Consider the following 12,105-nt stretch of genomic DNA (forward strand, 5'->3'; position numbering starts at 1 on the left):
TAGTGGTTAGCATGTTCGCCTCACACGAGAATGCCCCCCGGTTCGAAACCGGCCGGAAACATTTCACAGCCTAAGACCTTTATAACCATGGGTTAAAATGCTGTCATGCACCGAGCGGTAGCTAGCATAATGGTACGTTACAGTAGTTTAAAATTATTATGCTGGGTCTTGTAGCTTAGTGGACTAATGTCTACTGTAGGATGCCTGTGTGTGACTTCATAATCACAGGCTCAAATCCCGGCAGGTCTACTCAGCCTTTCATCCTTCTGTAGTCGATACAACAAGGAACATCTTACGTTCAACGCCATGCTGCCCTAGGGCCAAGGTGCACTTTACAAATGCACATTACGTTATGTCATGCAAAATTCCGGAAGCTATGCTATTAGGCCACGTCTCGTAAAGGTGAGCCATTTGTTGCCAGTGAACAACGTGTGCGACAAAAACTCACTCGGCTACGGGTTGCACCATGTATCGTTGGGCAACACTTGCTTAATCTTCCCGACGGCCCTCAGCGACTAGGGACCCTTATGGGTAAATTGCTGACGCTTTACAAACGTGGATTATTATTTGGTATGGGGTCGACTAGAAATTTCTAAAATGGTAAAGCAAAATTAGGGGCGTTACTGTCTAGTCCAGAGTTTAGCATTCCCTCGAGACTCACCCAGAGGAGGCCTCGAGCATTTATATATAGAACACGAGGACATTGCGAGTCACGAGAGCTGTCTCCGGTAAATCTTCGGCTGAGAAGGTTTGGGAGCCGCAGACAGTGATAGCTACATCTTATTGTGGCAGCCGTATGACTATAGCACAGAAGTGGGGAAGTATTGATCCCCCCCCGCGATACATTTAAAAAAATAAATAAATAAATAAACACTTGGGGCCCGCCAATAACCTATAACATGAACTCTTAGATGGCGGACACTTTGGCTCCCAAAACACAAAGCGTTTCTATACACAGCTTTTTTCCTCACGGTTCGTGACTATTGCTATATCCTACCCTGCTGTCCGGCAGTGAGTTGAAACCTGTTGCAACTGGTTCAGACACAGCGTAGGGTCTGCTCAAGTTAAAGCGGTATATTAGCTCAGTTGGTTAGAGCTCCGCGCTAACAAGGCCAAGTGTCACGGTTCGATCCCCAGCAACATGTGACCCTGGGCAATAGCCGGCTCAATCTTACATCTGCAGTCATATTTGGCCGGGAGGTTTCCGTCCCTTCTACGAAAACTTAATCGTAGGATGCCTAAAGGTAAAGTGACATTCTGACAGCACTCTGTGCAAAAAAACTACCCCACACGGAGCAGCTGCTTCTTTCTGTACGACGGCTCCATTACAGTTCAATCTCCTCGTGTATCGGGATCACAAGGAAGGCCTACAAATATCGCGCAGGGCCCAGCTCATGCAAATCCGTACCAGTAGCAAAACATTGTATCCTGGCCTATTAGATCAGAGCTGAGTAACTCACTTTCCTCCGTTTGATCACCCACCATAATGACTCAACACCAGTGATATGTATGACTGCCTGTCACTGACGTTCTCATATACTGCCAGGGAAAAGGTCTCTCCTGTCGTCATACGTCCCAAAAAAAACAAAAACAAAAAGTTGGGTGGAAGAACAAACATCCAGGAAGGTCTCCCGAGGATTCTGTGTGAGGTGGTAAATCAGTTTCCAGCCTGGGTATTCCTTTAACAAACTAGTGCATCATGAGAGTAGTTGTACCAGCACTTCATTCGATGGGACCAGGCAGAGACACTCGGCTCATAACATAGACCGAGTTAGGCAGGGGAGGGGAACGATGATTGACGCTGCCCCCTACTGTATTTTAATTGCGCAATCAACGTATATCGTGAATAGTCATTAAGCCACGACGTGCTTACTTACCCGGCCCAGTTAAAACAGCCCGCCTGTCTTTGAGAGAACGGGCCTTAAGCATTTAGTTTTATTTTTTTATTTTTTAACGAGTCAGGAATGCCGACCGTGTCTGAAAGGTTGAGCAAGTGCGGCGACGGGGGCAGCGACCGCCCTCATCAGTGCCTCTGTTGCCTGCTTGTGACCTTGTTTTCGTGCCTCTATTGCCTGCTTGTGACTCTGTTGCCTGCTTGTGACCCTGTTTTCGTGCCTCTGTTGCCTGCTTGTGACTCTGTTGCCTGCTTGTGACCCTGTTTTCGTGCCTCTGTTGCCTGCTTGTGACTGTTGCCAGCTTGTGACCCTGTTTTTGTGCCTCTGTTGCCTGCTTGTGACTCTGTTGCCTGCTTGTGACCCTGTTTTCGTGCCTCTGTTGCCTGCTTGTGACTCTGTTGCCTGCTTGTGACCCTGTTTTAGTGCCTCTGTTGCCTGCTTGTGACCCTGTTTTCGTGCCTCTGTTGCCTGCTTGTGACCCTGTTTACGTGCCTCTGTTGCCTGCTTGTGACTCTGTTGCCTGCTTGTGACCCTGTTTTCGTTCCTCTGTTGCCTGCTTGTGACTGTTACCTGCTTGTGACCCTGTTTTCGTGCCTCTGTTGCCTGCTTGTGACCCTGTTTTCGTGCCTCTGTTGCCTGCTTGTGACTCTGTTGCCTGCTTGTGACCCTGTTTTCGTGCCTCTGTTGCCTGCTTGTGACCCTGTTTTCGTGCCTCTGTTGCCTGCTTGTGACTCTGTTGCCTGCTTGTGACCCTGTCTCTGTTGCCTGCTTGTGACCCTGTTTTCGTGCCTCTGTTGCCTGCTTGTTGTGTATTTCTTCCCTCTGTCTGCCTGGTGTTTTGTGCCGTTCTACCCTCTGTTACAATCATCCCCCCCCTCGTTTTTGTGTCCTTCTGCCCTGTCTGCCTCATGATTTGTGCCATTCTGCCCTCCGTTACAATCACCCCCCCCCCTCCTTTTTGTGTCCTTCTTCCCTCTGTCTGCTTGTTTTTTTGTGCCAATCTGCCCTCAGTTATAATTGTTTCCCCTCGTTTTTGTGTCCTTCTGCCCTCTGTCTGCCTGGGGTTTTGTGCCGTTCCTCCACCTGAACTGAGACCTTTAAAATAAGGCCATGCTCCAAAAAGTACCGCTGCCCCCTGCCCTGAACAATAAAAAACTGCCCCCTACCTCCGTGAAGTACTCTGACTCTGCTCCCTACCCTCCCTTGACGCCTAAAACTGTCCCCTGCCATGCACCCTACAAAGCCTCGACTTAGTAAACTGTCCGTTCTCTGTGTGCTTCGAGGCCGTAAAATGTAATCCTAGGCACAAATGGATGGTTGGATTTGTGTGGTAAAGTTTTATTTAATGTGATTTTATGTAGCGCGAACCTTACCCGAAGGTGTCAGAGCGGTTTACATAAGAACCAGTTGCCAAACCTAAGGACTTTGATTTACATGCGTTAAGTAAAAGATACAAACAGGAAAACAATTGAAATGTACTAGATGTAGTCACACAAAGAAGAGACTTGATTCTCGTTATATTTCTATATACATATGGAAGGGATATGAGTAGATGTACTGCAAGAGTCACATAGGAATGTTAGAGTAGAAAGGTCTACTGCATATACTAGTGAATACAGTCATCTCTATATACAGAAAAAATGAGTTATATTTAGAGGGGTCGGAGTGGGACACAGTGGGTGGATGGATGCATGATGGATGGATGTATGCATGATGTATGGGTGGATGCATGGATGGGTTGTTGGTTGGATGGGTTGGTGGATTGCATAAATTGTTGAGGGATTGGCTGTATATATGCATCTATCCATCCACCCATCGATGCATCTATCCATACACCCAACCATACACCCATCCATGCATGCACCCATGCATGCATCCACCAACTCATCCATGCAAGCATTACAATAAGAGCCTGCAGCTCTCCTTCGTCTCTCCTGGCCCCCCCTTCCCTGAGCCCGCAGCTCTCCTTCGTCTCTCCTCGCCCCCCTTCCCTGTGCCCTGCCCTGCTATTGTAAATGACAATGCCATTTATTTATGTTAAAAAAAACATAAATAAAAAAATATTCAAGAGCAATGCCAATAGCTCTAACTTTAACAAAGGCAAAACCATTGCATTGTAAATGCTTGTTCTTACTTTCTTATGGTTTCGTGCATGTGCATCTATGTGAGTTTCCCAGGAATTGCACGAACGTGTATCCCTGCCTTTGTGCATCGACTGCACGTGCATCTCTTTATAATCATGTGCATGTATATATATATATAACATGCCAGTCACACATATATGTATTCCCTCCTCTGCCTTGTTATCCCCTTGGTTGCACGGTTTCCTCCCCAATTCTATCTTCTCACGTGCCCCCACTTTTTCACCTGCTATTCTCTTTCCATCCCAGCTCTGGGCGCCCCACCTGCCCTGTTTACTTACAGACCCCGCCTCTTCCATACGTGGCAGGTGTACAGTCCACTAACATGCCCTTTACCCCCTTATCTCTCCAGCTGTCTCTCTGCTCCTAGTTCCTCTATTGTGCGGTTGCCTCCCTCCCTGCTATCCGCCTGGCTGGCAGAGCTATCTTCTGTTCCTCCTGCTGTCTCCTCAACCCTCCCCCTTCTGTTAACTCTTCACTTGCCCTCCTGTGTCCTCAACTGCTTGCTTTTTAAATGTCATCTACTAGACAATTTAGGTTGCAAAAGACCTATTGTGGGCTTACCCAAAGATACACTGGGCTTGCCCAAAGATTACAATTGTTTGGTTTATTGCCATTCTTATTCGTATGCTTCTTATTCAGTGGCTTGCTTTATCCATCATGTGGTTGTCCCTTCCCTGGAGCATAGTCTCCTAATCATACTTTTACCTGGCTGACTTATATTCTTCCACTGCTCACTTGTAGTGAGCTAGTTTGTTTTACTTTCAGCACTCCATGAGAATGCCTATGTTTTCTAGCTCTCTCCTTCATGTGCTGCTTCCCTCCCTCAAACACCTAACACCCCTGCGTGCTCAATGTTGATTTGTCTTTCTCTTTTGTGCCTCTCTGACGCATGCTCTGTGTGTCTCTCTCTCTCGCCTGTTGCGTTCTCTCTCATGTTCTTCTCCCCTCCCCCATGTTGCTCTCCCCCTCATGCGCTGTTTCCCCTATTCCCCCACTCAGCTTTATTTTTATTGTATCCCCCTTCACCCACTGCTTCCCACCACCCAGTTGCTCTCCCCACATCTCGTGGACAGTTCCATTTTTACCCAATTATTTGAGGACCTGGCAGCTCCCATTTGCTACCGGGTGCACTGCCCCAATAAACAAAGCTTTTGTGAACCTAATGTTTCTTTTTTATTTTCATTTACAGAAGTAAGTGGCATCTGCCATCTGAAAAAGAAAATGGCACTTGCATTATTCTGTATGTTCATGCATGCATGGTGATAGAGGCGTGTGCAAAAATAATGGCAAGACGGTCAACAGCCGCCACGTCATTGTGCCTTTGGTTTTCTCTGTCTTTTTTAGGGTAGAGCCTGTGAGAGCATGTGCAAGCGCTTGCGACTCACTTGTTTGACACTGTTGCAGCGGCGGCCGGCACAGGTAAGCGCGGTGGGATGGTTGACAGACGACAGAATAGGTGTTATTTATTAATTTAACTATGCCCATTCTGTCGACTTCCCCCTGCTACCACCTCACCCCGCCCCTAAGCGTTTACCTGTGTCGGCTGCTACTGCGCTGTTGTTAACAAAGAAGGCTTGGATCTTGCCCATTGCTTACCATTTGTTGGCTTGCGTTGCACTCTTCTTTACAACCAGCAGGGCCAAGCACTAATTGATTCAACCTAAACAGTGCCCATCCGGTGCTCCAGGCGTGGTTGAGTACTATTTTGTTATTTTTAACTTCTAGTGCCCAGCAGACAGAAGGCTTGTGACTGGCAAAAACATGCACAGCAGGACAAACAAAATTGCAAAGATTTATTTTATATTGCACGTCTTCTTTTCTCACTTTGCACTCATGTTTTCTTTTTTGTTTTGCTTGTGGAGCTGTTTTGAAAAGATGAGGATTATCTTGTTCTAAATATTGCAAAGCAACATTGTTTCTTTCTTATGTGTAATTTCTAAAATGATGTTTTAACACATAATTGTGCAGTACACCCCATTCCCCCCAACTCCAACTTGACTCACTCCAGTACAAGCCACCTAACCCCACTAATTCCAATCCATCCCAGACCAGACCAATCCAATCCACCCCGCTCCAATACAAATCATTCACCCCAATCCAATTCCGCTCCAATCCGCCTCACTCTAATCTTCCCAAACCACCCACTTCAATCTGAAGCAATCTGCCCTACTCCGAGCCAAAAAAGCTGTCCCACTCCAAAGCAATTTTCATCACTACAATTTGTCCCACTCCAATCCAAAAAACAATCTGCCCCACTGCCATTCAAAACAATCTGCTCCACTCCAATTCAATCCACCTCGCTCCAGTCCACCCACTCCATCCAATTCACCCCACTCCAATCCACCACAATACACCCCACTCCAATCCAATCCACCCCAATTCAATCTACTCCAATCCAATCTACGCCACTCCTTCCCCAATACACCCCACTCCAGTCCAATCCAATCCACCACAATCCACCCAACTCCAATCCAAAATAATATGCCTCACATCAATCTGCCCCACTCCAATCTGCCCCACACCAATCTGCCACCTCCAATCCAAAACAATATGCCCCACACCTATCTAGAACAATATGCCTCACTCCAATCCAAAACAAGGTGCCCCACTCCAATCTAAAGCAACCTGCGCGCCTCCAATCCAGAACAATGTGCCCACTCCAATCAGACCCACTCAATCCAAAGCAATCTAATCCACCCCACAGCAATCTATTCCAACCCAATCCAGCCAAATCCAATCTACCCACTCCAATCCACCCACCCCAGTCCAATCAACCCCACCCCAATCCAGTTCACTTCACTCCAATCCTCCCCACCCCACTCAATCCAATCCACCTCATTCAATGCAATCCACCCCACTGCAATACAATACACTCATCTCTACATCACCCTACCCCACGCCATTCCAATCCACCCCACTCCAATTCACACCACTCCATTCCACCTCACCCCATTCCTCCCCATTCCAGTCCACTCCATTCCAATCCAGTCATGCCCACTCAAAAATTTGACTCCACTCCAATCCACTCCACCTCAATGCAATCCACCCCACCCCAACCAACCCCACACAAACCAATCCAACAAACCACACCCCAAACCAATCCACACCACTCCCATCCACCCCACTCCAGTCCCTCCCACCCCAATCTAATCCACCCACTCCAATTTAATCCACCCACTCCAATTTAATCCACCCCAACCAATTCACCCCTCTCCACTGCGGTCCAATCCACCCCATGTTACTCCAATATAATCCACCCCACCCACGTTCAGTCCACCCCACTCAGTCCAATCCATCCAGCACACCACACTTCAATCCACTCCAGTCCAACCCACTCCATTGCAGTCCACCCCACTCCAGTCCAGTCCAACCTACTCTAGTACAATCCACTCCAATCCAATCCAACCCACTATAATCCAATCCACCCTTTTAAGTCCAGTCTAATCCACCACACTCCAGTCCAGTATAATCCACCCCACTCCACTTTCCTCTAATTCACCCCACTCCTAACCACCCTACTCGAATCCAATCCACCCACCCCAATTCACACTACCCCAGTCCTATCACTCCAATCCACTCACTCACCCCAAACCAATCTAATCCACCCCACTCAAATCCACCTCACCCCACTCCAATCCACATTTCCCCATTTCAATTCACCCCACTCCAATCCACCCCATCCAGTCCACCCACTCCAATCGCCCCACTCAACTCAATCCAACCCATTCTACCCCAATCTAATTCACCCCAATCTACTCCAGTCCACCCTGAAAACCTCAATATCCTCTAACCCATTCCACCCTATTCCACCCCTCTCCACTCCACTCTACGCCACTCCATGACACTACACTCTCCGACACTCTCTGCCAATAAACCTCTGAACTCTACTTGCCTCTACTCAGCTCTAGGACACTCTACTCCCCCACTCTACTCTACGACAGTCTACCCCAACAAATCCAGTTTACGACAGTCTACTCCCCCCACTCCACTCTAGGACACTCCACACTAACTTTTAGCTATGCTGAACAGCAGCCACACTGGTATACAACGTCGCAAAAACATTTGTCAAAGCCAATAGCTTTTGTATAGGCAAGACATATTGGCTTTGCCAATGCTTGTTTTTTTTAAACAGAATTGGCAACGCCAACAGTTTCAAAAGGCAAGACCTACTGGATTTGACCTACTTGCTCTGTTCTGCTGCCTTCTCTAGTGCCCCATTGTCTCATATACTCTGCTATGTCCTGACCTGTTTTACTGTCGCCACCACAGTTCTGCGGTCTAACACTCTCTGTTTTCTCCTCAGGTTTCTATAATGGGCACTCCAAGGTTGCCATCAAGAGTTTGAAGCAGGGCACCATGTCTCCCAATGCCTTCCTAGCTGAAGCCAACCTCATGAAGAACCTGCAGCACCCGCGGCTGGTACGGCTGTATGCTGTCGTGACCGAGGAGCCCATTTACATTGTGACTGAGTTCATGGAGAATGGTAAGACCCAGACCAACAGTAACGCCCTGGCCTGGGGTATGAGTCAGGCTTACAGTAAGGTCCAGAATGAGGGAAAGGCCCAGGCCTAAACCAAGGACCTACCTAGGGTAAGGCTTAGGCTTTTATAATAAGGCCCTGGGTAAGACTCAGACCAACAGTAACGCCCTGGCCTGGGGTATGGGTCAGGCTTACTGTAAGGTCCAGAATGAGGGTGAGGCACAGACCTTACCAAGGACTTACCTACGGTAAGGATTCGGCTTCTATAATAAAGCCCTGGTTAAGACCCAGCACGTTTATTAACGCTAAACCTCCAGATAAGCCCAGACGTACAGAGGCCCAGACCTACGCACAGCTCTGCATTACTGCCCAAGAATGGAAAGCCGTTCCTACGTTAAGGCCTAGGATAAGCCTCTCACTAACCAAAAACAAGACCTAAAGTAACTTTCATGTCTACCCTAATGCCCAGATTTCTGGCAAGACCCAATAACGTGCCGTCTGCTAGTAGAGGAGCGAAGGACTGGTTAAAGGTTTCCTGCAGCAATCACAAGACCAGGTAGAGGAGTCATTATACCCTCTTGGGCTCACTTTGACTCACCAGTGGCAACCCAGGCTGGGCTAAAAGTCTAGACGCTTTCACTGGGGGAGGCAGACGCTAACAAGTATAATCACTGTGGGGTAAAAGATTAAGTTCTGAAAAGTTCATGTAAAACATTCTGAAACTAGGTGGTTTAGTGTTAAGAACAGCTAAAAGTCGTACTGTATGACTGCTTCGATTTAAGTCTACATGAGGATGTTCTAGAGTGGAAAAAATGGTTTAAGGCCCTTATGGGACCCCAGGGCACTCTAAGTTGCAAATGTACTTGGACCACTGGAAGTAGGAGCTTGGGTCTAGCCAAAAAGTTCTTTTTGCCCTTGGTTGTTGTTCTGAGTTCAGTCTGTGTATGCAGTGGTTGTCTCAATACATTGCCTGAAGAGGGCTCTACAAAGCCTGATGCACAGCGAATGGGCTTGAAGTCATAAACTCATGCAACCCTGTAAAAGGTCAGCGGGAGGGAAGCAGTTGATGAGGCAGATATTGTGTCGTCTAGATAGTGAGGTTCCATCCTGGTCTTTCTGATGGAGGTTAGAGAACTTAATGTCCATTGTTGAGAAAGGGTCTGCATTGCAAACCGGGCATGAGTGGACTCCCAAATATACAACCTCTAACTGCAGATTCCTCACCTTGTGAATATTCCACAGGCATCAGGTTGGATCTGGAGAACACAAAAGCAGTACTCCTGTGCACTGACACGTGGCATTGTTTGGCTTTGCATCAACAATGTTTCTCTCTGGGAGTGACTGACAGAGCTGTGTGTAGGCTTCACTCATGCGCGCTGATGTCGGTTCCTTTCTATCCACGTATTCAGATGTGGATCTGGAGCTCCAATCCTTTTATCTATGAAGAGATTTTTCGATTCTTCTTCTCAAAATTGTACCCGTGTGCAAGGGAAATATGCGCTCCCAAAATTACAGGGTTTAAACCTTGTAGGCTCCCAGATGTCTGTGAAAGATCCCCATCGGATATGCACAGGTATGCCCAGGTGCTTGGGGTCGGACACAACCCCAGGGATTGCAACGACTGCAGGACCCAGATAAAACCAAAGCCCATCTGGGATCATGAACTGAAGATCTTCGTCACAATACACAGCAAGCCTATATGCCATGACCAGTTGAAGTCGAAAGGAAGGTCCTGTTCCCGCTCCTGAAATCGTTCCCACAGCAGATCTTCATTGAGGTCAAAGTCCTTGGATGAGTCAAAGGAGAAACACAAGAAATCCCAGCAGGGATCAGCCCCTTCCCGTCATTATCGACCTCCAGAAAAGGCACAACATTATCAAACTGCAACCTGGTCTCCCACCCGAACTCCTGAGCAGCCGATTCTAAGTCTGGTCCTGATGCACCCAAACAATCTGGGTCTGTCGGTGCCATTGCAATAAGTTTAAACCTTTAGGGAGGCCATGCTGCGCATGTTTGGTGTACGTCTGGCTCCCTCTGGCACACCCAAAGGGCCTCAAGTCAGACTTCCGCTGGTGGATTTGCCTCAATGATGGCTGTGCCTCTCAAACCTACTTTGGGTTCCGCACTGATTATGGTGCCGACTTTGTCTCAGCTCTACGCTGTGCACCGTTTCCTTCGACATCGATGCAGAAGCCTCTGGCACAGGAGGATAATTCACACCCGATAGTAGTCTCTGATTCTGACCCGAATTTGTCTCAGCCTCAACTGTGGCCACATTCTGAACCCACCTGCAATCCTTCTTATTCTGATACACTACCTTTACCGCGCCACCATGCACATAGACTACAGTACGTTTTTTGGTTCAAACTCGGATCAAAGTCAGATTTACGGTTATGATGAAGATCTACTTTTTGCCATAATATGATGAAGACAATCGTATGAGGAATTATATGATGCTAGTGGGTTAAACACCTTCCCAGACACTGCAATTGCCCCTCCCCTGGTTCTGCCACTGAGAGTGCATCTTTTGCTGTTATGATTAGAAGCACAATGGAGGTCTTTGACCTGCAACTCCCACCATGGAGGTTAAAGCCAACGTTCTGACAGATCCTTCAGCCTGACCAGGCTCAACCTGAACCTCTCCTGCCATTTAATGAGACTCTTGCAGATACACTCTTGGGCAAAACCATGTTCTGGTCCTCCGGTCAACAGGCAGGTCGCTCATCACCACAGGTCAGCTCCGGGCAAACATGAATTTCTCATGCAGCATCCAACACCAGAGAACTTGGCAGTTCAGGTGTCCACCTGTAAAGTCAACACTAACACCTTCCCTATGACTCCACATGACGGTAAATCCAAACGTTTAAAAAGCTTTGGCAAGAAAATGTTTTGTTTCTGTCAGCCTTGCCCTACGTTCAGTAAATGCCAGCTGTCTCCTTGGCTACTACACCCATGTACAATGGAAGATGGTCAGATCTTACCAGTGGTCACTGGTGACTTACTGGAGTATGTAGCCCAAGCCATTCAGGACGGCTGGGATGCAGCAAAATGTGTTATCCGATTGCTTGGGTAAGGCAACAGCCATGAGTGTGGTGCTTCAGCTTCTCAGGGGATGGCCAAGCATCCCTAAATGATATGCCACATGATGGGCCTCACCTCTTTGGTGAGAAGGCAGATTTTCCCCTAGAATGATTTAAGGAAAGATGTGCCATTACTCACTCCTTAGGTTTCTACACACACGCCAGACAGTTTCCTCAACAGTTTTGGCCATGGCAGAGTTACATGTGGGGTTTAGCATACCACTAAAGTCAGATACTGCTGCCAGCACAGCAAACTTCCCAGCCCTTTCAAGGTTGAGGCCACAACTCTCAGAGACAATGCTAAGGAGATATGACACAGCTCAGTCCTCCGCCCCTCCCACAAACAAAAATTCAAAGCTACTTTAGTGTGTACTTTCTGGCACACAGCCACTCTGCAGGAGACGTCATTTTGTCCCGGGGTGGTCAGACATTACATCCAACAGATGGGCCTTCTTGTTATCCAATCCAGCTATTCCCTCATATTTTGTTCTACCCAGCCTCACTTT

At 47.7% G+C, this 12,105-nt stretch overlaps 1 protein-coding gene across 3 annotated transcripts in view; it reads left to right on the plus strand.

The window, feature by feature from the left end:
- Nucleotides 1–12,105, plus strand: part of LCK (LCK proto-oncogene, Src family tyrosine kinase) — a 564,072-nt gene that overhangs the window by 484,803 nt on the left and 67,164 nt on the right. For all 3 annotated transcript variants that reach the window (XM_078680721.1, XM_078680719.1, XM_078680720.1), the window contains exon 9: nt 8,343–8,522. In XM_078680721.1, the coding sequence (XP_078536847.1) occupies nt 8,343–8,522 (180 nt within the window). The remainder of the gene's footprint in view (nt 1–8,342; nt 8,523–12,105) is intronic.

The sequence above is a fragment of the Lissotriton helveticus genome, chromosome 3_1 (assembly GCF_964261635.1).
Source record: "Lissotriton helveticus chromosome 3_1, aLisHel1.1, whole genome shotgun sequence".
Lineage (NCBI taxonomy): Eukaryota > Metazoa > Chordata > Amphibia > Caudata > Salamandridae > Lissotriton > Lissotriton helveticus.